Source organism: Ailuropoda melanoleuca, chromosome 8 (assembly GCF_002007445.2).
Source record: "Ailuropoda melanoleuca isolate Jingjing chromosome 8, ASM200744v2, whole genome shotgun sequence".
In the NCBI taxonomy this organism is placed as follows: Eukaryota; Metazoa; Chordata; class Mammalia; order Carnivora; family Ursidae; genus Ailuropoda; species Ailuropoda melanoleuca.
The window spans coordinates 14,676,978-14,699,296 of NC_048225.1; the positions used below are offsets into that span (position 1 = coordinate 14,676,978).

The 22,319-nt window shown below is 58.3% G+C and overlaps 2 protein-coding genes across 8 annotated transcripts in view; one reads left to right on the forward strand and one right to left on the reverse strand.

Annotated features, from left to right (window-relative positions):
• Positions 1-355: 355 nt before the first annotated feature.
• CXCR5 (C-X-C motif chemokine receptor 5) lies at positions 356-12,015 on the forward strand. Of its 2 annotated transcripts, none has more exons than XM_002929603.4 (2): positions 356-657; positions 9,271-12,015. In XM_002929603.4, the coding sequence occupies exons 1-2, from the start codon at positions 601-603 to the stop codon at positions 10,336-10,338; spliced, it is 1,125 nt and encodes a 374-aa protein (XP_002929649.1). In that variant the 5' UTR covers positions 356-600; the 3' UTR covers positions 10,339-12,015. The 2 variants fall into 2 exon arrangements, with proteins under 2 accessions (XP_002929649.1, XP_034521811.1); XM_034665920.1 differs by lacking the exon at positions 356-657 and adding an exon at positions 1,133-1,286.
• The window catches only part of BCL9L (BCL9 like), a 28,356-nt gene continuing 17,920 nt past the window's right edge, over positions 11,884-22,319 (reverse strand). For 5 of the 6 annotated variants that reach the window (XM_034665914.1, XM_002929602.4, XM_034665918.1 and 2 more), the window contains 6 exons: positions 21,829-21,948; positions 19,061-19,271; positions 18,813-18,897; positions 16,423-18,712; positions 15,703-15,984; positions 11,884-15,268 (listed from right to left, as the gene is read on the reverse strand). In XM_034665914.1, coding sequence (XP_034521805.1) covers positions 14,175-15,268; positions 15,703-15,984; positions 16,423-18,712; positions 18,813-18,897; positions 19,061-19,271; positions 21,829-21,948 — 4,082 coding nt within the window. In that variant the 3' untranslated portion in view covers positions 11,884-14,174. The remainder of the gene's footprint in view (positions 15,269-15,702; positions 15,985-16,422; positions 18,713-18,812; positions 18,898-19,060; positions 19,272-21,828; positions 21,949-22,319) is intronic. The other variant, XM_034665919.1, reaches the window with a different exon arrangement.

Sequence of the window (22,319 nt, forward strand, 5' to 3'; positions counted from 1 at the left end):
CTGCCTGGGCCAAAGGATGGTAGCAAGTAGGGTGACCAAGTGTCCCCATTTGCCTGGGAGTAAGGGGTTTCCCAGGACAAGGGACTTTCAGTCTGGGGCGAATCGGATGATCCGTCGCCCCAGTGGTGAGCAAGGTGAAGATTTGAAGGCGGCTGGGAGAAGAGGACCTGGAAGGGCTCTCCTCCTGTTCCCTTTCTATGTGGACTTTCCCTTGTTGCCCCACTGACTGGTGTGGTGGTTTTCATTATAAGGTACGACTCCCTTATGGGGAGGTGCAGGGAGGAGAAGCCAGGGGCAGCCGTCACACCCATCACAAGCCCCATTGAGGCAACCATTGCCAGGAAAGGGGCCGAAATGCTTGACTAGCACTGATGCTGTGGGGATTTTCCCTTTTTCTTCAAAAAAAAAAAAAAATAGAAAAGACCCAGTGGAAAAAAAAGTGATGAGCTGTGAGGCAGACAGTGGGTCCTACGCAGCCCCAGGAGACAGCGCGCAGCTCATTTGTTTAAATTTGCAGCTGACGGCTGCCACCTCGCTATAGGCACAGAGAGCCTCTCCACATCAGTCAGTGACCAGCCCGGTTGACATCCGGCTACAAGCATGAACTACCCCCTAACCCTGGACATGGACCTTATGAACTACAACCTGGAGGACGTGGTGAGTAGAGACAGATGGTCGCCCAGGCCCTCCTTGGAATTCTAAATAGTCTGTGCCCGGGGCCCAGGGAAGAGGGGCTAGCTGTGGAGTCCCCTCCCGCTGTGGGTTGGCAAAATCAAGGAGGCAGGCCCCATGGTTCTTGCCTTTTCAGACTGTATTTTCCCATTCCGTGGAGGAAGCAGATAAGTAGAGCTGTTGCTTGAAATAGACATTCTTTCGGGGGAATTGGAAGTATGGGTTCCGGTCCTGCATCCTCCCTGACTTGCTATGTGACCTGGAATGGTTCACTTTGCCTCTCTATTCTTCAAAAGAAGATCCTCTTCTCATCTCTTGGGGCTGGAATAAGGGTCCAGATGGGAAAGTACTTTGGAGGTTTTCTTACTGTCGGGAACCTGGCATTGCTCCAGGATATTTACTCATCTCTCGCTCTATGATTCTCTCTTTGGGGCACTACGTTCTGTGTTGGATGGAGAAGTTGAGGATTTGGTCCTGGCCCTCAAATAGCTTACAGTCTATCCACAAAGGAAAAAAAAAAAAACCCCACTCACTAGAAGCTCAGACAATAATTATGAGCTGAACCGAAGAAGCGTGAGACAAGGTGATCAGCAAGGGAGAGGACCACACACTGGGTGAGAATCTGGGGGCACAGGGATGCCAAGTTGGTGGGAGAACTCTGTGTTAATCCTAGAAATGTTTTAAAGCATGTTGTGACCCCCCTCAAAAAACTGGAATCTCTAGAGATAAGGTATTCTTGGATGGGCTAAGAAAATGGTCCCCAGCATCACTCTGCCACCCACCCAAGTCCCTCCTGTGAACCAGAGTGGTTCAGTTGACCCGGATCCCAAAGGATGTGCGTAGGGAACAGCTCAACAGAGACCCAGGGCTCCTGTGTACAGGCAGGAGGGGGCTGTTTACGAGGATCTTTTGGGAACTTCTTTCTTCCTTTCTTCCTTATCCCCCATGGCCAATGGCACTCCTAAGGAAAGGACTTCTCTTTGAGCTGCACTCTGGGCTGGATTATAAAGGATCCAAATCCTTTCTCCAATACCAACTAGCTCTCCTGACCCTAAACTCACCCTGAGATGTTCCCCAACACCCTCTAGCTCCACCGGCTGGAGTCTCTTCTAGAACTCTACAAACCATGGTCCCAGACTTGCTTGGAAAAGTCTGCCTCTCACCTGCCCAGATCCCAAAGCTTGGAACTCTAGGTAACACAAGGGGAGAAGGGGGGGGGGAAGAGCTGATTACCGAAAGTCTGGCCTCTCAGATCCAATCCCCAGATAAAAGCAGAGCCAGAACCATCCATCTAATCAGACCTGCTGCCTCACCTGTGGGACCCAACGCGAAATGAAAATGCAGGGCTCCTTCTTCAAAAAGTATTAAGATTTTCAAGATAGCAACAGCAGAGCATTAAATCAAGCATAGAGCTCTTCTAAATGTCGGGTTTAACCTGCCCATGAAGTTGACCCCAAGGGTAACCACCGAGTTTGGGCGACACCCTAGACCAGACTAAAATTCCACCGCCCTAGCAAGGCACCGTGTTCCCACCCTGGCTCCCACCCTGGCCCCTGTCCTCACCTGATTAGGTTAGTGGGTGTTTTCCTCTGCCCACAGCTTCGAGCTGACCACGAACCCTGACCCAGTTGGATAACATCGTAACCTACCCAAGACCTGGCCGGTCCTGGCTTCTGAGAAACCTCAAGAGTTTCCCCTAACTGCATGCCTCACTCCACTGCGTGACCTACTAGAGACAGGTGGTGGCAGAGGGCAGGGGACAGCAGGGCATGGCCCATATATGAAAGAAAATCGACAGCCCAGGGAGACAGACCTGGCTCCTTGCTGCATGTCACAACTCATATACCTGGTCTTGGGCCAGGCATCCCCACACGCCTGACCTCCCTCGATCAGTCTAGTCAGGAGCCGGGGAGTCCTGGGACCATCCAGGCTCTGGAGTTCTCCCAGCAGCTCCCAGTGCCTCACCCTGCCCTCCCTTGCTCCCCGTACACTCTTTCTCTCCAGGGCTCTTACCCCCTCGGGAGCACAGACCTTCTCTCTCCCCACCACCCACTCACAGCAGGGCGGTGCACAGTTTTAACAGCCGCCTCGACAGTGTCTCACGGCACAGAGACCCTGGGATGGCAGAGCAGCGAACATAGTAGCTTGTACCTAGTAGCTTCTCAATACGTGTTTACTGATTTAGGATGTGTTAAAGGTCCTAGCCTGCCATTTCTCTCTGAAGTTAGTCTCGCTTCTATGCTTTTTACTTCCTATTCCCTTTCCTGCCCTTGTCCAAACCAAGTATTGGTTCACTTTCCTAGAAGACAGGGTTCACCACTCTAATGTTAGGTTAAGAACTGAGGGCCCTTGGCCATAGCCAAGTGTTGGTCATCCTGTCTTCCCTTCCACCTCCTGAATTCTAAGATCAACTCTAGCCACTTACAATGTCCATTTTTAAAAGGTGAGCTGCTAATTCCCATGAATGGTGGATCCAAACAAAAAATCTAGATGGCTAAGCACAAGGAATAAGGAGCCAGGTCCCTGGGGTGGGCCTACCAGGGACCCATCGTGCTAGGAAGGCAGATCTAGGCAGACCTAGAAAAGTCTCTGTTCATAGGAACCTTGATCTGGGAGTGCAGAGACCCCTCTTGATAACATTGGGGCCTGGGCTGGGGTACCTACAGGGTCCAGGCAGAAACTGCGCCTCCAGCCTCACCCTGCACCCCAGCCAGGAGAGGAAGCTGCTAGAGAGAAGGGCAAATCTCGCCCGGCCCCAGAACCTGGCTCCCCCAACTCCTCCTCAGTGATGATCCCCCAAAACCATTTCGCTGTGACCAGAGCATCACAGGCTGCAAACCCTGTCCACATGTACCATCTCATTTCATCAAGAAGGGGTAAGGAAGAGGAACCAAAACCTGGCTGTCTCTGGGCTAAGCCTAGGGTGAGGGAAGGAGCCCCCCCTCAAAATAGATCAAAAGTCCCAGAGGAATCCCAGGGGAGGATGCCTCAACTGGGAGGGGAGTGAACTGAGGGGTGAGAGATGAGGGAGAGACCCAGGGCCAGCCTGGGGAGAGGTCAGTTTTGGGTTGAATCTGGGCTGGGCCATACAGACCACAGTCTCCATCAGGAGTTCTTGCCTTCCTTAAGGACACGGATCCCACCCCTCTGGCAGAATATCGTAAAAAGTGGCCATGGATTAGGCGCTGAGAATCAAGAGACAAGACCGAGTAGTCTTTCAGGAATGACAGGACGAAATCTTTCACGTGGTTACTGACCCAGGAGATAGTTTCAAGAGTTTGCTGTACACACCTAGGATACGTGTCTACCTATCCTTCAGATAGTGTGACTGTCCCCAAAGCGCAAACTGATTTTGGGGTGCCGGGAGAGGACCCCCCCTTAAACCTAAAGACTCAGTGCAAAGATAGGAGTAGCTTCAAGTCTCCCCCCAGAGCCACAGGCAGAGCAGTACCGTGTTCCTAATGGCCTGACCCCAAATCCTGGGTAGAGAGGAAAGAGGAGCCTGGCAATTTGGCTCCTGAAAGGGGGGGCGCAGGGGGCAAGGGGGTGATGTGACAAGTGGCAAGCTGGAGTCTCAGATGGTCTTTTGGGAACCCTCAAAAGGAAGAGTGAGGTTAGGGACGCAGGCCCCCATTTGCGCCCTTAGCCCAGTCTCAATCTTCCAGATCCTCTCCCCTCTCAACCCATGGAAGGCTGGAAGGAGAGCTGGCCCTGCTGGCCCCATTCACAGCTCCTGACTCTTGGTTGGGAATATCCAGACGGGGACATAGAACGCAATGGAGCCTGCGTGTGCTCCTTATGTCCAGGGCGCTGACCTCCATCTGTGTGCAGATGCCTCCTACAGCCAGGATGACTCAGGCCCCTGGCGTCGTGGGGTTCTGCTTGGATGGGCCCACACTCGGCAGCCCTGCCTTCTTCTGGGCGCTGAGCGGCACGGTCCATCTGGGGCATTCTCTGGCTGCAGGACAGACGAGCTAGGGAAACAAAGCTCCCACGCAGGTGCTGAGCTCGACGGGGATCATGCTGAGAACACGCTCACCCCTGGGCAGAGCAGGAGAGCCAGAGAATCCGAGCCATGGGAGCTGCGTGTGAGGGGCATTTGAGGGCAGGGCCCAGCCTCCGGTCCAGGGCAGGAATTCCTCTCTGCACACCTGAGCTCAGACATTCCTCTTCCTCCCAGGGGACCCAGCCCCTTGCGGGAGAGTTCTGCCTGGGAGAAGGTTCTTTCTCCTTTGATGGAAACACCCCGGACCCCAACCTCTGACCATTCCTCCCACTCTGCCCTCTAGAACTTCCCACGATAAGCCTGTCCTGCCCTCTTGCCCACGGTAGCTCTTCTAGTCCTCGAAGAAGGCAGTTCTCTTGGACTCCAGTCTTCTTCTGCCCAGACTCCACAGCCCAGTACCTGAAAACTTCCTCCCAGGGCGGGGATTTCCAGACCCCTCAGCAAACTGGTCACCCTTGTCCAGACCAAACAAACTGGGGTGGTGTCGGCTGCCCACCTACGGGTTTCTGTTCACCTAGGGTAAGGTGACAGCAGCCCTTTTATCAGCCACGTCACCCCATGACTCATCTGAAGTTGGCGATCGACACATTCTCGGGTCTTTTTCCCATCAACTGTCGGTAAGCCAGGTCTTCCCTAAACTTGTCCCCAGACAGTTGAAATTTTACGTGCGGGTCTCGGTCTCTCCATTGCTCCCTACCAATTCCATCTGGTCAGTTTGGGCCTCTAGTTCCAGGCTGTGGAGAACTCAACATTGTGGAAGTGCTCCCCAGCCATGTCACCCAAGACGGGGAGGAGAGGAGAGGAGAGGAGGGGGTCCAGCACGGACCCCCCAGGAATCCTCGTGAGCCCCTATCCCACCTGCTCACACAGAATCCGGTCAGAAAATGTTTGCTGGTCTGCCCGCTGGCCAGGGCAGGGCTGTGACACACTTGCCCCCCCCCGCCCCCCCCGGCCCTCTCTCCTCCTCAATACCAGGACCTGGAACATTCTAACTCCTTCTCCTGCCCTATCCCCAGTGCTCACAGCAATCTTCTACCTAGATTCCTGGCTCAGTGCTCAGCTGCGTCCTGCTCCTCGTGTTTGCTTGCCCTTTTGGGGTACGAGTCCCTGGCTTCTGTGCACGCTCTTGTCTGCCTAGGCCACATGCTGTCATGGCCGACCTGGGCACGTGGCTGTCTATACCAGGTGCACACTGCCGTCACGGCATGAATGTGCGTGAGGGCCTTGGGCCCCTGTGGCTTTTGATGTCAAAGAATGAGTAAGCACTCGGCCAGATTGTCCGCACTGAGCTCCCTCCGGGTATGACTCTTGGAGGGGTCCATTTTGTGCCCCACTCCCCACGCTATATAGGACCCAGGATCCGTCTACTTCCCACCAGAGCAGGGCCAACCTTGCTTCACTACCTCCCTCCACGGTTTGGGGAGGGGTGGAGGTGACCGACCCCCTAGGTATGGGAAGTGGCTTTGACATATACCACTCCCAAGCCCCCAAAATGTCTGTTTGACACCTCCTGCCGAGATGTACTAACAACTGCCAGCACCCCTCAAACCAGCTTCCTCCGATGTTCCCCTCCCTGCCTGAGCACTTTGCCGATCAGATAGCTCTTGGCAAGGAGGGAAAGATAGTTTCCCCTCAACCGTCTTCTAAACCTGGGTTCTCCGGAGATGGGCTTCGAGGGTCCCGGGGGCACATCCCACTGTCCTGACTTCAAATGAGCAATAAACCAATCAGCCTGGCTGGTTTAGAGGGTCGGGACTTGAGTGGTTCTCATAAAAGGCCTTCTGGGCCAGATAAGCCCTCCACACAGGGCAGTAGGATGGCCAGGCTCCTCCCAGAGACAGGTGGAGTCCAGTCCCACTGACGGCCTCAGGCCCCCGCATCTCTTCGTCCTGGGTCTGAACTGCTTTGCTCTGCATGGAGACTACCTCTCTCACTGTTTCCCCGTTCACCTCCTGCCTAATTCCAACATGAGTCAAATGGTGGGATTTGATGACAATATTGGACATAGCTCCCAATATGGCGAGAGAACCCAAGACAGGCGCTAGGCTGTCAAGGGCATTGGGAAGAGCCGGGAAACGAAGAAGGGGAAAAGGAGTGTCTGAGTCTCTGCAGAGGCCCAGAGAGGGACTTGCGTAAGGTGTCAGAATACAAGGGCACCTGGTCGCCTCTGGGAACCTGCCCTCAGAGCCGTTTGGCATACATCTGTTGCGTGCCTGCCACGCGTGAAACACACGGCCTTGTCAGGGGGACAGAGGGCTTGTCTTCAGGAGCTCGCCGTCTAGTGAGGGAATGCACACGGCAATGCCCAGTGCCATACTAAAGACAAGCAGATGAGACCATAAGAAGACACTTTCCTCCCAAGCTAGGAAGGGGGGGCATGGGGGAGGGCTGAGTGGGACCTTGAAGGAAGCGTTGGCCTTAGCCAGGCAATCACGGGGAGAAAGGGGTGCTCCGCACAGGGAAGAGCTGGAGCAAAGATTCGGAGACAGGGGTGCTTTGGGGTGTTGGGGGCAGGCAGCCACTAGAATGATGAACCTGGAGGACAGGGTGCCTAGTAGAGGATGAGGTTTGAAAGGTTTGAAAAGTCAGGGGAATATCTTGATGCCATTTCAAGCCCCCACAGGGGAGGGCGGACCTCATCCTGCCGGTCCATGGTTTTCAAATGAAAGTAGAGTTGTTTTTCTTAAACAAGAGCTTAGGTGTGAAACACCACATGAGACAAGACTGGAGAAGGATGGTTTGAAGGCAAGGAGAGGAGCCGAGGCCCCAGGAAACCCTGCGAAGAGAATCCAGGGGATCGTGCTGTGTGGAGTACCCCACAGTCGGGTCTGAAATGGGGCGCTGTGTGTTAACCATCTTTCCCTAAGAGAACGTGCAGACAAACCTTCTTTTCTGAGGACCACATTGTATTCGACTGCATGAATGCACTGGGATTGGCTTACTCCAATCTTCTATTGGTTAATTTTATCACACGACTTCTTTTTATAATTGGCTTTGCTATTAAATGTGAAATTGGTGAGGGGGGCTAAAGATGAGAAGAAAACCCCGTGCGTACAGGTAACGGGGAAACAGTGAAGGACTTGACACAGGACGCTGATGGGTTCTGTGGGTTGGAAAATCCCTCCTGAGGGTAGGGGATGGACAAAAGTGAAGAAGTTGCTGCAATGGGGCCATGGAGAGACAGTAGTCCTGGGCAGTAGGGTGAAGGAGGGCTGGACTGAGGCTGTGGTGGAGGGACGCTGGGGTGGGGGGAGGCAGACGGCTAGGTCATCGCACAAATGTATCCCCCACCCCCTTCTCCCAGACCTACTTGCCCCCGGGACCAGAAGGAAAGAAACAGGCTGGAGAATGGGTCTGCCCACTGAGAGTGAGTGTGTAACCCACAACTGGGGTCCCCGGGTGGCAGTACAACCACCCCGTTTGTACAAGCCCCTCGCTCTCCCGGAAGAAGGGCAACGTGAGACCAACTAGAGTTTCTAAGCAGAGTATCCTTTCCCATCCTCTCCCTCCCTGGGGCTCATCATTTATAGAAGTGTCTTTTTCAACTCACAGAAGTTGGTTATAATTGGTTTTGAAACCATGGGGAGGGGTCTGGGGGAGGGGGAGCACAGGGCTGGGAAGTGAGGAGGAGCAGGTGTGGAGGGACAGCTGTGAGTGAAAGGTATGAAAACAGATACCATGTCTTCCTTTGCGGTTAACTGGGTAAACAACCTGAGCGCTGGTGGCGAGGGGCGGGGCGGGGCGGAGGAGGAGGGAGGAGGGAGGAGGAGTTTCCGGGACTAAGTGGGCATAGCATCTTCTCTTGGAAGAACACCACCCCTTCCACACTTGCTTCTGAGGCAGAGAAGAAAGAAGAGGAGGGAAGTGCGTGGTGATGGGAACTAGCAGGAGGGAACCCCAGAATGGGCTCTGGAGGCGGATCAATGTGGGTTCAAACACACCCGACCAACCGTTAGCAAGACACATTGGTAGGATAGGAATATTACATACCCAAGCTCGTCACGCAGATTAAACAAAAAAGGCTATTACTACCATGTTGGTGATAATGAAGACATTCAGGAATAGGGAGATACACCACGAGGAAGCCAGGAGGCCACACCAGCAGCTACCCAACCCCCCCCCCCAGAAGGATCCTAGGCTTTAATGCCCACTGCTCTGTTCAGAACTGGCCCAGATGGCTCCTTGCCCCAACCAGATCCATTCCCCAAACTGAAGCTCCTATTCCAGCCCGACAGCCCACAGCCTTCCATATCTGAGGACACATAAACACAAAGTAACTTACAGGTGCCCTTCTGAGAAGCCCCTCCCCGCTGTACACACTATGTATTTCCTCCCATCTGTGTCACCACCCTGCGAGGCATTAGTCCCATTTACAGATGAGAACTGAAGTTGGAGAAGGCAAAGTGATTGGTTCCTGGACACACAAGGGGAGATTGGGGTTTGGTCGGCAGGACATATTGGGAGTACAGGGACAAAGGCGGCATGGGGGGTGGGGGGACAGGGGGAATCTACAGGGGCATCAGGGTCCCTGTGGAGGGGGGGGAAGAGACGGGTCCTCAGCCCCCCACCCTGCTGTCTCCTCGCCCTTGCAGTACAGGGAACTGGGCAACTACAGCGACATCACCGAGAGCCCCACGGTGGAAAATCACCTCTGCTCCACAGTCGAGGGGCCCCTCCTGACGTCCTTCAAGGCCGTGTTCATGCCGGTGGCCTACGGCTTCATCTTCCTCCTCGGCATGATGGGCAACATCCTGGTGCTGGTGATCCTGGAGCGGCACCGGCACACGCGCAGCTCCACCGAGACCTTCCTGTTCCACCTGGCGGTGGCCGACCTCCTGCTGGTCTTCATCCTGCCTTTCGCCGTGGCCGAGGGCTCTGTGGGCTGGCTCCTGGGCACCTTCCTCTGCAAAACTGTGATCGCTCTGCACAAGATCAACTTCTACTGCAGCAGCCTGCTGCTGGCCTGCATCGCCGTGGACCGCTACCTGGCCATCGTCCACGCCGTCCACGCCTACCGCCACCGCCGCCTCCTCTCCATCCACATCACCTGTGCCACCATCTGGCTGGCGGGCTGCTGCTTCGCCCTGCCGGAGATCCTCTTCGCCAAAGTCAGCCAACCCCATCACAACGACTCCCTGCCACGCTGTACCTTCTCCCAGGAGAACCGGGCAGAAACCAACGCCTGGTTCACCTCCCGCTTCCTCTACCACGTCGGAGGATTCCTGCTGCCGATGCTGGTGATGGGCTGGTGCTATGTCGGGGTGGTGCACAGGCTGTGCCAGGCCCAGCGGCGCCCTCAGAGGCAGAAGGCAGTCAGGGTAGCCATCCTGGTGACGAGCGTCTTCTTTCTCTGTTGGTCACCCTACCACATCGTCATCTTCCTGGACACCCTGGCGAGGCTGAAGACAGTGGGCTATAGCTGTGAGCTGAATGGCTACCTCTCTGTGGCCATCACCATAAGTGAGTTCCTGGGCCTGGCCCACTGCTGTCTCAATCCCATGCTCTACACTTTTGCAGGCGTGAAGTTCCGGAGCGACCTGTCACGCCTTCTGACCAAGCTGGGCTGTGCCGGCCCTGCCTCCCTTTGCCAGTTATTCCCTACATGGCGCAAGAGCAGTCTCTCTGAGTCCGAGAACGCCACCTCCCTCACCACCTTCTAGGTCCTAGTCCCCTTTGTTTCTGCTTTTCTTGGGGGATGCGGTGTTGCTGGAACCCCTTCCAACAGGAGCTGGGATCCTAAGAGCTCACCTTGGCCAGTATCCTCATACGGGGCAGCTAGAGCCAAGCCCTCTTTCCAGGACATCCCTGCCAGCTCTTCTTCCAGCCCCGGGGCTAAGCTGTAGTCCAGGGAGGGGAAGCAGCCAGAAGGCAAAGCAAAGGATGCCTATGCCCATCTGTATCCCCTTCTTTCATCGTAACCGTTGAAAGCTCAAGAAACAACTTTTACTTCTGCCCCTGCCAATTGGGAAAGTCAGTCCCCTCCCAGAATGCACTCCGTCATCTTCTGGACCACAGACCTCCACAACTACCACCTCTCCTCTCACCCCTCCTGCCGAAAGAAGCTAGAGGCTGAGCACAAGGGGGAGACATGGAGGTCAAGGCGGAGGGAAGGCCAGCTGGCAAAAGAATGTGTCCTTAACATCTCGGTCCCTAACAAACACAGACATCCTGCCAGGCTACCAGCCCCGCATCTTGTCAGAGCAGGAAACTCTGACTGACCCAATCCAGGAAGCCGCTCCTGGCTCTGACCTAAGTGGCACCAGGCCAGCCCCATGTCACCGGGCCCTAGGACGTCTGCGGACTGAGGGCAGACTCCAGGCACCCTCAGAGATCAGCCAGCGTGCCAAGGAAGAACTAAGGCCAAGCCCGTGGAGAAAAGCCGCTGAAGGAAAAGATTCTCCTTCCTCAGCCTCAAGGAGGGACAAGTAGAGACCAAAGCCAGCTGTCTTCTCTGCCCAGGGTGGAGAGGTCCCAGTATGGGCTAGGGGCAGTCAGGTCTGGAGCCCTGGTAGGTCTGGGCACTGATCAGGAAGGACACAGACTGTTCCTTCCCGCCCCCCTCTCCGCAAGCCACACCACCAGGAGAAACTTGAGCAGCAGAGGGGTCCCAATCACACAGACGGAGCACTTCGCTAAGCGTCAGAACAGAGATGTAGACCCCCAGAGAAGAATGACAGACTGGAAAGGGCCTCTGGGGGTCATCTCATCCAGCCCCCTGCCTGCGGGCCAGACCCAGATCTTGCCACCTCTCTGGGCCTCAGCAAGAGCCACGAGGCATCCCCTCAGGCCAGGCAGGGTGAGAAGCAGGGAAGTCCCCAAGCCCCAGGAAGCCGAGCCCCGCCCGAGAGGGTACCACTCAGATGGAACCAGAGGAAACGGCTCCGTGCCTGCCCTGCCCGCCTTCCCCGGGGAGGGCTCTCCCACCCTCCTCCGAAGCCCTGGCTCTGGCTAGGGTGGGATGTCCAGGACCCCTGCCCTTGCTGAGGGCATATCTGGGGGGCCCAGTCCCACTCAAAGGCAGCCAGCCAAGCCCCCTGGGAGGCCCCCATGGTGGAAATCAGAGCTGTGACCGGGGGAGGAGGGGGAGACTGTCTCTTCACCGTGGAACATAGGGAAAGCCCTGAGGGGCCCCCCTTTTCCCTCCCAGCATCCAACAGTAAGCTGGGCAGTGGAGTAGCCAGACACGGAAGCAAAAAGGCAAGAGGTTGGATTTTTAATTTTCTCTTTTTAATAAAAAGGCACCTATAAAACAGGTCAATACAGTACAGGCAGCACAGAGACCCCCGGAACAAGCCTAAAAATTGTTTCAAAATAAAAACCAAGAAGATGTCTTCACATATTGTATTTATATATTTATATTTATATATATATATTTATATAATGGTACAAAATGGCTGGGGGTATGGCCATGGATGGAGGGACATAGGCTGGCCTGTGGAGTTCACCTTGGAAAGCTAGTCTGGTGGCGGAGATGGGGCAAGAGGAGAATGGGGAGGACACTCGGCCCTTTGCGGTCTGACCCCTCTCTCCTCTGGGCAGGAAACACTTAAAAGACTCAGTTTGGGGAGTCTTGGGTCAGGGGTGGGGGGCTCACTGGCCCAGGTTGAGGCAGGGTGGGCAAAGCGCCTGGCAGGATGGAAGGCAGGTGGCCCCCCAAACACAGGTGCCGGGGCCCTGGCCCCGGGGGCCCCAGGGGCCCCAGGGAGGTGCTGGAGAAGGCAGGAGCCTGCAGCCAGCCAGCCCCAGAGGAAGCGCTTGACCTGGCTGACGGTGGACTGAGGACAGCACCAGACTGGGAAAAGTGGGGCAAATTCCCTTTGTAACACAGCTGCCAATGCAAGGCCAGACCCTGCAGATCGGGAAGGCTAGGGACGGGGCCATGGCAAAAGACACCTTGTCTAGAAATGGCCCTTGGCCCTGGAGTTCGGGCACAAAGGTCAGGGAACTGCCCTGCCACCTCACAAGGCAGGAAAGGAAGTGAGAAAAGGAGAAGTGTTTTACTCCTGGGGCCAAGGGGGCAAAACACTGAGTCTGTATGGCTTCAGCTCGGACCAGAGGCAGGTGGGGAGGTCTGGGAAAGAGCAGGGGAGCGAGGGGGAGGCAGTGGCTGGGCCTGGGCAGGCAGAGAGCCCCGAGCCCGGGGCAGAGGGCCTTGCCGGTGAGCGGGCAGGTAGGATGCGCCCTGCTTCTCCATCACTTTCTCTAACCCATTCTCAAAGGGCGGAGGCTGGAGGGAGACAGATGGACTCAGCCAAACCCTCTTCCTTCCGCCTTTGGTGGGAAGTGGGTGGCAGCTCCTGGAAAAGTCGGGGCCTGGGGCTTCCCTGGCCCAGGGCTGCTGCAGCAGGCACAGGGCCATCTGGGCCGCTGGGCCACTGCTCCATGGCCCCGCTCAAGGGGCCGCACAGCCTCCACCTCTTCCTCCTTTCCCTCATCCCACACGGGGGACGAAGGACTTCAAGTTCTGGCTAAGGTGTAGCAGCAGCGGACGCCAGACATCCGGAGCTGGGAAGCCAGGGCCCCGGGTCCCCTGTGTGGGGCGAGCATGCATGCCCTAGCACACGTTCTCCTGAATTCATTCAGCAGCAGACTGGCTGCCGCTTTGGAGGGGGGGGTGTCTCAGCTCGGATGGGGCTCTCCAGGTGGAAGCCTCGGTGGTCTGACCTCAGTTTAGGTGTGGGGTATCTGTTGTTTCACCATCTGGGGAAGGGACCGGAATGGTAGCCTTACGGACCCAGAGACCCAGCAAACAGCGGGTGCGTGTGTCGGACTGTGTGGTCCTGAGTCCAGGGGAATGGAAAGGGGCAATAATTTGAAGAAGGGGGGAGGGAGGGGTTTAACCTTTTTTCTTGTTTGTGACTTCTATCAAAACACAGAAATACAGCACACACACAAACCCGCACAAAAGCTCAGCGTACTATTTACAGTCGCGGCTGGCGCCTGCCCACCTAGCCAGCCGCCTGCAGGGAGGGGTGGGAGAGGGGGTCAGCCACAGCAGCAGGGAGAGGAAACGAGACAGGAAAAGACAGAAGGAAAAACGGCTGGGAGCAGAGAAACCAAGAGGAGAGTGAAGCCCCAGCAACACAGAGCCGAGGAGACAGCCACAGAAAGGAAAGGGACAGAGTGGGGAGACCTCTCCTCTCCTCCCACTCCCACCCCAGGATTCCATAACAGGACTCTGAAAGCATAGCTGAAGAGGGGGAGGGGTGCCGAGAACGAGGGAAAAGAGAGGCTCCATCGGACTGGGGAGGGGTGAGGGAGGGGCAGTCCCCACGGCTGAAATAGAACCCCAATCCAAAACCCCCCACCCCGCTCTGCCACTTTCCCCTAAGCTGCCAGCACTTCTGGTTTCCACAAACGCCACTCCCCACACGAGTCCCTCCCACCCCTCCACCCCACCCCTTGACCCAGGCCATCCCAACACTGGAGGGGAAGAAACTTCTTTAAGGTTATCATATTTGCAGTATCGCCCCAGCCCCCACCCCCCCGGGGACCGCTAGAAGGGCAGGTTGGCCATGCTGCCCGGCGCCGGGAGGTACCCCATCTGGCTGTCCAGAGACACGCTGCGCTGCCGCAAGGGGTGGGACACCATGAGGTTCTGCTGGGGCGGGGGGCCCATGAGGGAGCCCTGTGGGGAGAGCATGTGGGGGGGCTGGCTATAGACCTCGCCCCCTACGCCCCGTTGCTTCATCAGCATGAAATTCTGCTGGGCCATGAGGCCTTGTGGCGGGGACATGACTCCCTGGTGCAGACCGTGGGGCACCATGCCCTGCTGCGGGGGCACACCTGTCCTGCCCAGCAAGGACATCTGTCCAGGGTGGCACATGGACATGTTGAGACCCCGCTGGACGCCCTGTTGGCCCGGGAGGTTGGGGGGCCGTGAGGGGGTCTGCTCCGCCATCATGTTCTGCAGGTTCATGAGATGCAGATTGGGGGGCTGGGCCTTGGGGGGCTGGTTCTCGCTCTTGGGGAAGTATTGGAGGGTGCTGCTTGGCTTCTCAGAGGGGATGATCCTCGATAAGTCGAACTCAGGGATCCCCGTCGGGGTGGGCCGGATCACCTCGCTCAGCTCAGGGTCGTTCAGCACGGATGCCACCCCAGGGAGCACGCCCGGGGGGTAGGCATCGCCCATGCGCCCAGCCATGCCTTTGCCCATCAGGTGCTGCTGAGGGGGCATGGGGCCCGGCGGCTGGCTAGGCAGGTCCTCTGGGGGCAGGGGCATGCCCGAAGGGTAGTGCTGCTGCAGGCCAGGCCCCCCGCCCCCACCCCCGCTGGGGGCCATGGCACCATGGGGCTGCTGCAGCCGAGGGGGGAAGGGCATCATCTGGGACGAGCTGGGCACAGGGCCACAGGGGGCACTCAGGGAGTCTGGGCCCCCTGGAGGCAGTATAATCGAGTTCTGAGGGGGCCCTCCTGTCCCCTGTGCATTGGGGTGCAGTGGAATGTTGGACCCCAGAGGGGTAGGGGAGGGCAACATAGTAGGCGGGGGTTCATGGGACAGGGGCTGCTGGCCTGGCAGGTTCATGCCCATGGGGCTCTGGGCAGCAGCTGAGTTCAGGTGCAGCTGGCTGGGCTGGTTATTGCTGATCCCTGTGGGGAGAGAGAAAAGCGGGTCAGGCACTGTGTGCACCCGGCTGGGGGAGGCTGCAGGACTCAGCTCTTCCCCACCCCCCAGTCAGGCCACGCCAGGAGGGGTGAGGGCCTCCACCAGGGGCCTGTGCTGGCTCAGGGGCACGGACTTCAGGCATTCACGTGAGAAGCCCAGAGACCCGAGTTCTGGCCCAGTCTGCCATAGGCACCTCACTCACTGGACGTTGGCGAGGCCACTTGGGCGCCCTGGGCTTGGTTTCGCTACACGACAAGTGGGAACCTGACCCGGGACATCACCCCCCCCACTCCCACGGCCCGCTGGGAGCACATGACAGCCAGCAGAACCACAGGAGCGCCTGCTGGCCGTGGCCGCTCTTCCCATGCCCGGTGCCCACATCAGCTCCTCTCCCTGCGGCCCTCTTCCTGCCTCGCACCTGGCCCAGAGCCCTGTGGCGGTGGTGGAGGGGGGAGCAGGGGCCGGTCGGGCAGCAGCTCGTCGTCGGAGGTGGCGATGGTCTTGATGGCGTTGTGGTAGAGCGGGGTGGAGCTGGGCATGGCGTACTTGGACATCTGGGACATCATCAGTGACAGGGGGTTCTGGGAAGGCGTGGGGTCTGGGGAGGAAGTGAATGGCAAGCTGGGGTTCATGAGGCCGCTGGGAGGGTTGGCGGGAGGCGCTGAGGAGCTGCTCCGGGGGCCGCTAGGCGGGAGGGCACCTACAGAAGTGGGGAGACAGAAAGAGCGGGGGTGACCGGGGAGGGGAAGACGAGTTTGGCCGCTCACATGGTGGGTTAGGAAGAGGCCAGCTCCCAAATCTCCTGACCCCTCCAGGCACACCTCTACCCCAATGTTCTGCTCAACCTGTTATCACTATCGCCCACCCGTCTTCGAGCAGTTCCTGCAGCCTCGGGGCCCCCAGACAGTGGAGAGAGCCCAAGTGTGAACCCCTCCAAATGCCTGGGACAGCCCTATGGCACCCAGTGTGGAAACCCACGCTCGGCTGCTGACATGTGCCCCTCAAGCCGAGCCATTCACCCAGTACTGATGCCTTCACGCGCTCCCCTGCCCTAGCAAGAACACCCCCCCACTGCCGGCAGGTTCCCAGTGCCAGAGTCCAGTACCCCCCGGCCCCCGGCCTGGCCCAGCTGACTCACCCTGTTCCATGCTGCCCAGGGTGGTAGAAGAGTTCATGTTGAGGGGCGGCTGCTTGTTCTGGGGGACCCCAGGGCTGGGCATGGCTGTCTTGGGTGAGGCGACCCAGCCGGGAGAAGGCACCGCCACGGAAGGAGACTTGAGCCTGCTGGGCGAGCCAGTGGGTGAACGGACACTGAGGGAGGAGCTGAGGACCTGTGGCGACTTGAGAGGTCCCGGCGGGTTGGCCGAAGGCAAGGGCACCATCTGTGAGGGAGTCTGGGGTGACTTGAGGTTAGCGGAGGGCGAGGTGACCAGGGGCGAGTGCACCTGGCTAAGGGTGGGCGACTTCAGGTGCCCCATGCCCGGCGAGCCCATCTGATTAATACTGATGGTGAGGTCTGAAGGCCGTCTGCCCAGTCCCCGGTTAGGGGCTGAATGCACAGACCCGGGAGGATTGGACGCAGGGGGCAGGGGCATGTGGCTGAGCCGGGTGGTGCCCACGTTGCCCATGGGCATTGAGCTCTGGTCGGGACTGAACATGTCTTGTGTGTTGCCCATGTCCTGGGGCATGGCTTGATAGGGCCCCTGGCCCCCAGAGAATCCCTGCTGGCCCTGGTTGGGGAACTGCGAGGGCATGAGCATCTTCTGGGGGCCACCCATCATGCCGCTGCTGTTCTGGGCCCGCACCCGGGCCATCTCCTCGGGACTGAGGCCCTGCGGCCCCATCATGTCCCCTGGGCCCCGCATCTTCTGTGACATCAGCATCTGCTGCTGTGGGGTCATCTGGACATTCAAGTTCATGTTCATGTTCATGTTCACATTCATGTTCATGTTGAGGTTGCCTGGCCCCATGGGAGGGTCCACCTCTCTCAGCCCAGACTGCCCCATGGGGGGACTCAAGAGGCCCCGGCCTCCACCAAACTCCATGCCCATGGGAGTGCCCGCCAGGCCCTCACCACCAGCCATCTGCCCAGGAAACATGGCCGGGTCCATCTGCCGGTGCGCCTGCATCATCCGCTCCACCTCCATGCCCTGCCCCATGGCACTGCCTGCCATGCCCAGGGGGCGCTGCATGCCCATCGACCGCTTCTCCAGCAGCTGGTGCCGCAGAAGCTCCTCCCGGACCCGGGGGGTCATGAATCGCTCCGCTTCACCCTGCCCACCTGGGTAGGGCACAGCATTCTGGGCAAAATTGCTGGGCCCCCCCATGGGGGGCAAGTCTTCGGTCCAGCCCATACCCGGCCTCACAGGCCTCTGCATGGCATTCATGGGCACCTCCATGGGCATACCCTGCATGCCTCCAAACCCAGGCACCCGTTGCATCTGGTTGCCTGGGAAACGGGGGCCGGGAAAGGGAGGTCCGCCCCGGAGTTGCATGGGATCTTGGACATCCATGGGTCCCCGCAGCTGTGCCCCCATGCCGGGGGGCCACTGATCCCCAGGCTTGCTGTGGTAGGGAGGCGGTGGCCCCCTCACCATCATGCCCCCCATGCCCATCATGTCCTGCAGAGGGCGGCCCCCGTGCAGCCCGATCTGCTCCTCCTTCCGCCGCTTCTCCTCGTAGTACTCTTCCTGCAGCTTGCGCCAGGCCACCTGCTCCGGCGTCAGGCTGTCCTGGCCCAGCCTCTGCATCATCATGTTCATCTGCTGCCCCATGTCCCCGCCTGGGGGGTGCCCAGGCACTTCGTGCTCCAGCGGGGGGCCCCCCAGGCTCTGCGTCTGTGAGATCATAGACTGCAAGGGCTCCTCGTACTTTTTCAGCCCACTGGGAGGGGCCGTGGGGGGCTGCTGGGGGGCAGGAGGGGCTTGTGCTGGTGGTCCCCCCTCGCCGGCTCCTCCTGGGGGTCCCTTGAGGAAGGGCTCGGTCTCCCCGCTGCGGAGCAACAGCCTCTCAATGTCTCGAAGCGTCTGCAGGGAACGCTCCCGGTGCTCCAGCTGCTCCTTGGACAGCCCTTCAGAGCCCACAAGGCTCCGCTGCCCATTGCCCGTGGGGGCAGCCTCCCCAAGCAGGGCAGGGCCAGGGGCACTGCTGGGGTCTCCTCCAGGAGGCAGCGGGTTGCTGGAGGCGGCAGCTGTAGGGGTGTTAGGGTGGGTGCCCCCGGTGCCACCACCTGTGCTGGCAGCTCCCACTGAGTTGGGCGTCAGGTCCTGGCCAGCGTCCTCGGGAGGACCATCAGAAGGCAGAGCGGGCGGGGCGCTGCCCGGGGCCGGGGGTGGCGGCGGCGGGAGTGGCGGTGGCTGCGACTGCGGAGTGCCCGCTGACGGCGTGCTTAAGGGTAGAGGTTCTGGGGTAGGTGGCACTTTCGGGACCTACGGGAGGACAAAAGCAGAGCATGAGACCGGTAAGGGGAGGCACCAGCCAACCCTGTGTCCTCAGAGGTACCGTGGCCACACGGGGCGCTGCGCTCACCTGGTCCAGCTTGGCCCGGGGCACGTTCTGCTGGTGGTAGGCCAGGATGGAGTCAGCCCGGCCCTGCAGCACCGCCTCAGCAGCCCTGCGTGGAAGATCAGGCACAAACAGCTCAGACAGGTGGCCAGGAGGGAAGGCTTGCCCTCGTCCAACCCAGCCCAACCTAACCCTGGCTCCCTGCAGGCGTGCACGCAGCACCCCAGGCTGAGGGGTGCCGGGTAAACGGAGGCCCGCCCCGAGGCACTTACGTGTTGGCCAGGTGGGTGGTGAAGACATACACGTACTGTGAGGGGGGCTTTCCGGGGACACCCCCACCCCCGCCCCCAGGGGCGTCGGGCCGAAGGCCCGGTGGCGGCCCATGCGGGGGTCCTGGTGCGCTGCTCTCGCTGAGGGGCAGTTGGGCGGCTTGGCCAGGACCCAGCTGTGGGGCCGCCATGGCTGGGTCTGCTACATTACAGTCTGCATGGGAGAGGAGAGAAATGTGGTAAGCGGCCCAGAGTCAGAAAGGAGAGCCAGCTGCTACTCGCCCCCGCCCCAACCCAGAGACGTCCAGGGACAGACAGGCTCACTGCTTCTCAGCTCAGGCCAGCTGGCTGAGCTGTTGTCACACTCCCGTGGTATGTGTCTGTTGTCCACACTTACTTGCCTTCGAACAGTCCTCGACCAGGACGGGAAATTGTGGGGACCATATGGAGACGAAGGGGATGGGAAATGTGACCCTTACAAACAGATTCCCCTGTGCCTGGCCTCCCGAAGGGCACTTAGAGACGTGACTCCACCTAACCACAACATTCCTAGGAGGAGGATGTCCTACACTCTGCTTTAGAGAGGAGGAAACAACTCTGGAGGGATGACATTCCTCACCCAAGGTGACACAGCCCATCAGGGCCGAGCCGGGGTTTGGACCCGGGCAGGGACCCCAAAGCCCCGCTCTGAACCTACGCGCTACGGTATGTGTGTGCATGCGCACCCGCGAACACTCTGACCAGGCGAGGGGAGAAAGCCAAGAGGCTGCAGAGATTGATGAGTCAAACGACAAGTGGTTTTGCATTCTAGCTCACCACTAACGGACTCTGTGCCCTGACGAACAAGACAGCTCAGCCCTTTCAGCCTCTGTTGCTTCATCTATAAAATGGAAACACTAACTCCCTGCTCCGCACAGCGGGGCAGGTCAAAGAAATCTATTTTTACAGCAACTTCAGAATGATGTCGCCAACAAAAAAAAAAAAAAATCACTTAGAAAACAGAGTTAGAAAAGGCTGGCATAGTGGGTGCCCTCCCAGCGTAGACTGACCACCCTGAGCACCGAATGAAGTTTGTCCCGTGGTCACAAAGTGGATTCTAAGTCCTAGCCTCAAAAAGATCTACGCGTGGTCATTAACAGGACCAGGTAAGTCAATGGACCCATTCCCATGCCAAGATAAACAAATTTTACATAGAATTACAGAGCCAAAAGCTTGGGGGCTGAGGGGGCCTGAGAGCTGGCCTCAGTGGTGAGGGCTGTCCTGGGAAGAGCAAGGTGTGTACTCCGTACGCAGTCCTAGGACTCCCAGGTCTAAGGTAGGGGAGGGAGGCAGGCTTTATTCCAATAAGGAACTTTCTAGTACAACAATAACAATAATAAAAGCTAACAGTGTTCTAAGGGTTACGGGTATGGATTCATTCACTCTTCACGCCAATCCTGTGAAGAAATCCGTATCTATAGATGAGGAAACTGGGACCCTTTCCCAAATGCACACAAGTAAAAAGTGGGAGATCCAGGATATAAACCAAAGTGGTCTGACTGCAGAAGCTGTGCTATTAGCCGCTACATCGGACGGGCCCCAGTCTAAGAACTCCTTGAGAACATGAGGAAAGTATGACAGAAACAGTAGCAATGGCTGCTTTAGCGCTGGGGCTGGGGTGTTAGCACCTTTTCCTTCGTATTTCCCTCTTTCTTCCAACGTTTCTACATCCTGGCAGTTAAAAAAAGCAAACTGGGGTGTTTGGAGGGCTCATGGGTCCCAGGAGGCAGTGACCACCCCCATCCATCACTGATGGAGTTCAGCGGGGCTCATGGACCACCCTGGGGGGCACCTGGGACCAGAGGACATTTAAAGTCCCAGCCCACGCGCCCCACCTCCATGGACGGACGTTGTCCGCTCCTTCCAAAAACATCTGCTCAGTCTGTTTCCTCCTCACCAGAATCACACCTACTTCCTAGGGCTGTTGCAAGGATTAGATGAAACAAAGCAGCCAAGGGGCCAGAACATTATTTTCTTCCTCCTTTCTAGGGTCCCAGCCGGCAAGCCGTTCACAATTTAACATTCTCTGGCTAGTTCCGTCTGCATTAAGTTGTTTCTCCCCTCAAAGAGATGTCAGCTTTGAGGGGAATCATCCAGTAAATGTGTGTGGGCCTCCCAAGGGTAGGAGAGTGTCAGGTTCTCCCCATTACTTGAGCAAGGCCCAAACAGACACTGATCAATAAAAGAATGAGAGGAGTGGGCATCCACCCACACCCACTCCTCGTCCTGGTGACACACTCCAGGCACTTGCCAGGAGTCAGTCAGAGGCTGGGGAAAGGCGCCAGAGACACAGCCACTGTCAGCTCACACCCAGGCCTTAGCCAGACTTTGCCAGGCAGAGCCAACCTTCTGGCTCCGAGATGCAGGACCCTTGCCACCCTCCCTCCACTGACCAGTAGGTGGCAGCAGAGGCCAAGAATTCATGGGAGGAGGCGTAGGTGGTATGGCCAGGAGGGGCCACCCCACCCCAACGCTGTCCCTCAGAAGAGGGGGCCACTGAGCACCTGGAAGGCAGGGGCTAAGCTGTCACGGTGCAGGGAGGGACAGAGCAACAGGTGAGACGGGAGAGAAGTAGCCTGGGCCCCTGACCCCTGCTCCCTGCTCAGACTCAGACCTCTGAAGTCCTAGGTGAGTAGAGGGAGGCTCCCTCTGGGCAGCCATCATCCCACACACACACACACCCGCCCCAGGGCACCACGGGCCACAAGAGCCTGGCATTGATGGGCACTCACTGTGGGTGGCCCCAATGGGCTTGTCGTCCTCCTCGCTGTCGGGTCCTGAGCACCATTCGTCCCCACTGTATGGCTGCTTCCGCTCCAGCACACACCTCCGCTTGCTCCGGGGAGCCACCTCTGCAGGCCAGAGCGGGCAGAGGTCAGAGTGAGTGCCCTGAGGCCCTGTCCTCCTGCACCCAGGGGCTCCACGGGCCCAGGCTCCCAGATGCCCCCCCAAGAGGGCACTGCCCAGGCCATGGTGGGCATTTTGCCAGCCCCTGGCCCCCACCACACCATTTGTTTCTGATTTCTCTCTCCAGCCCCGCTGCCTGTCTCCCTTCCCCCACCCAGCACCAAGCACAGCATAATCCCCAACCACAACTGGTTCTAATTAGGGCTGGGGGGTGGGTGAGGGAGGGGGAAGCCACTGCTACCCTTCCAGGCCCCCAAGCCTGCTCAAAGGCTCCCACCAGCTGGGATACCAGGAGGTTCCTAGGAGGTGTGTGGGT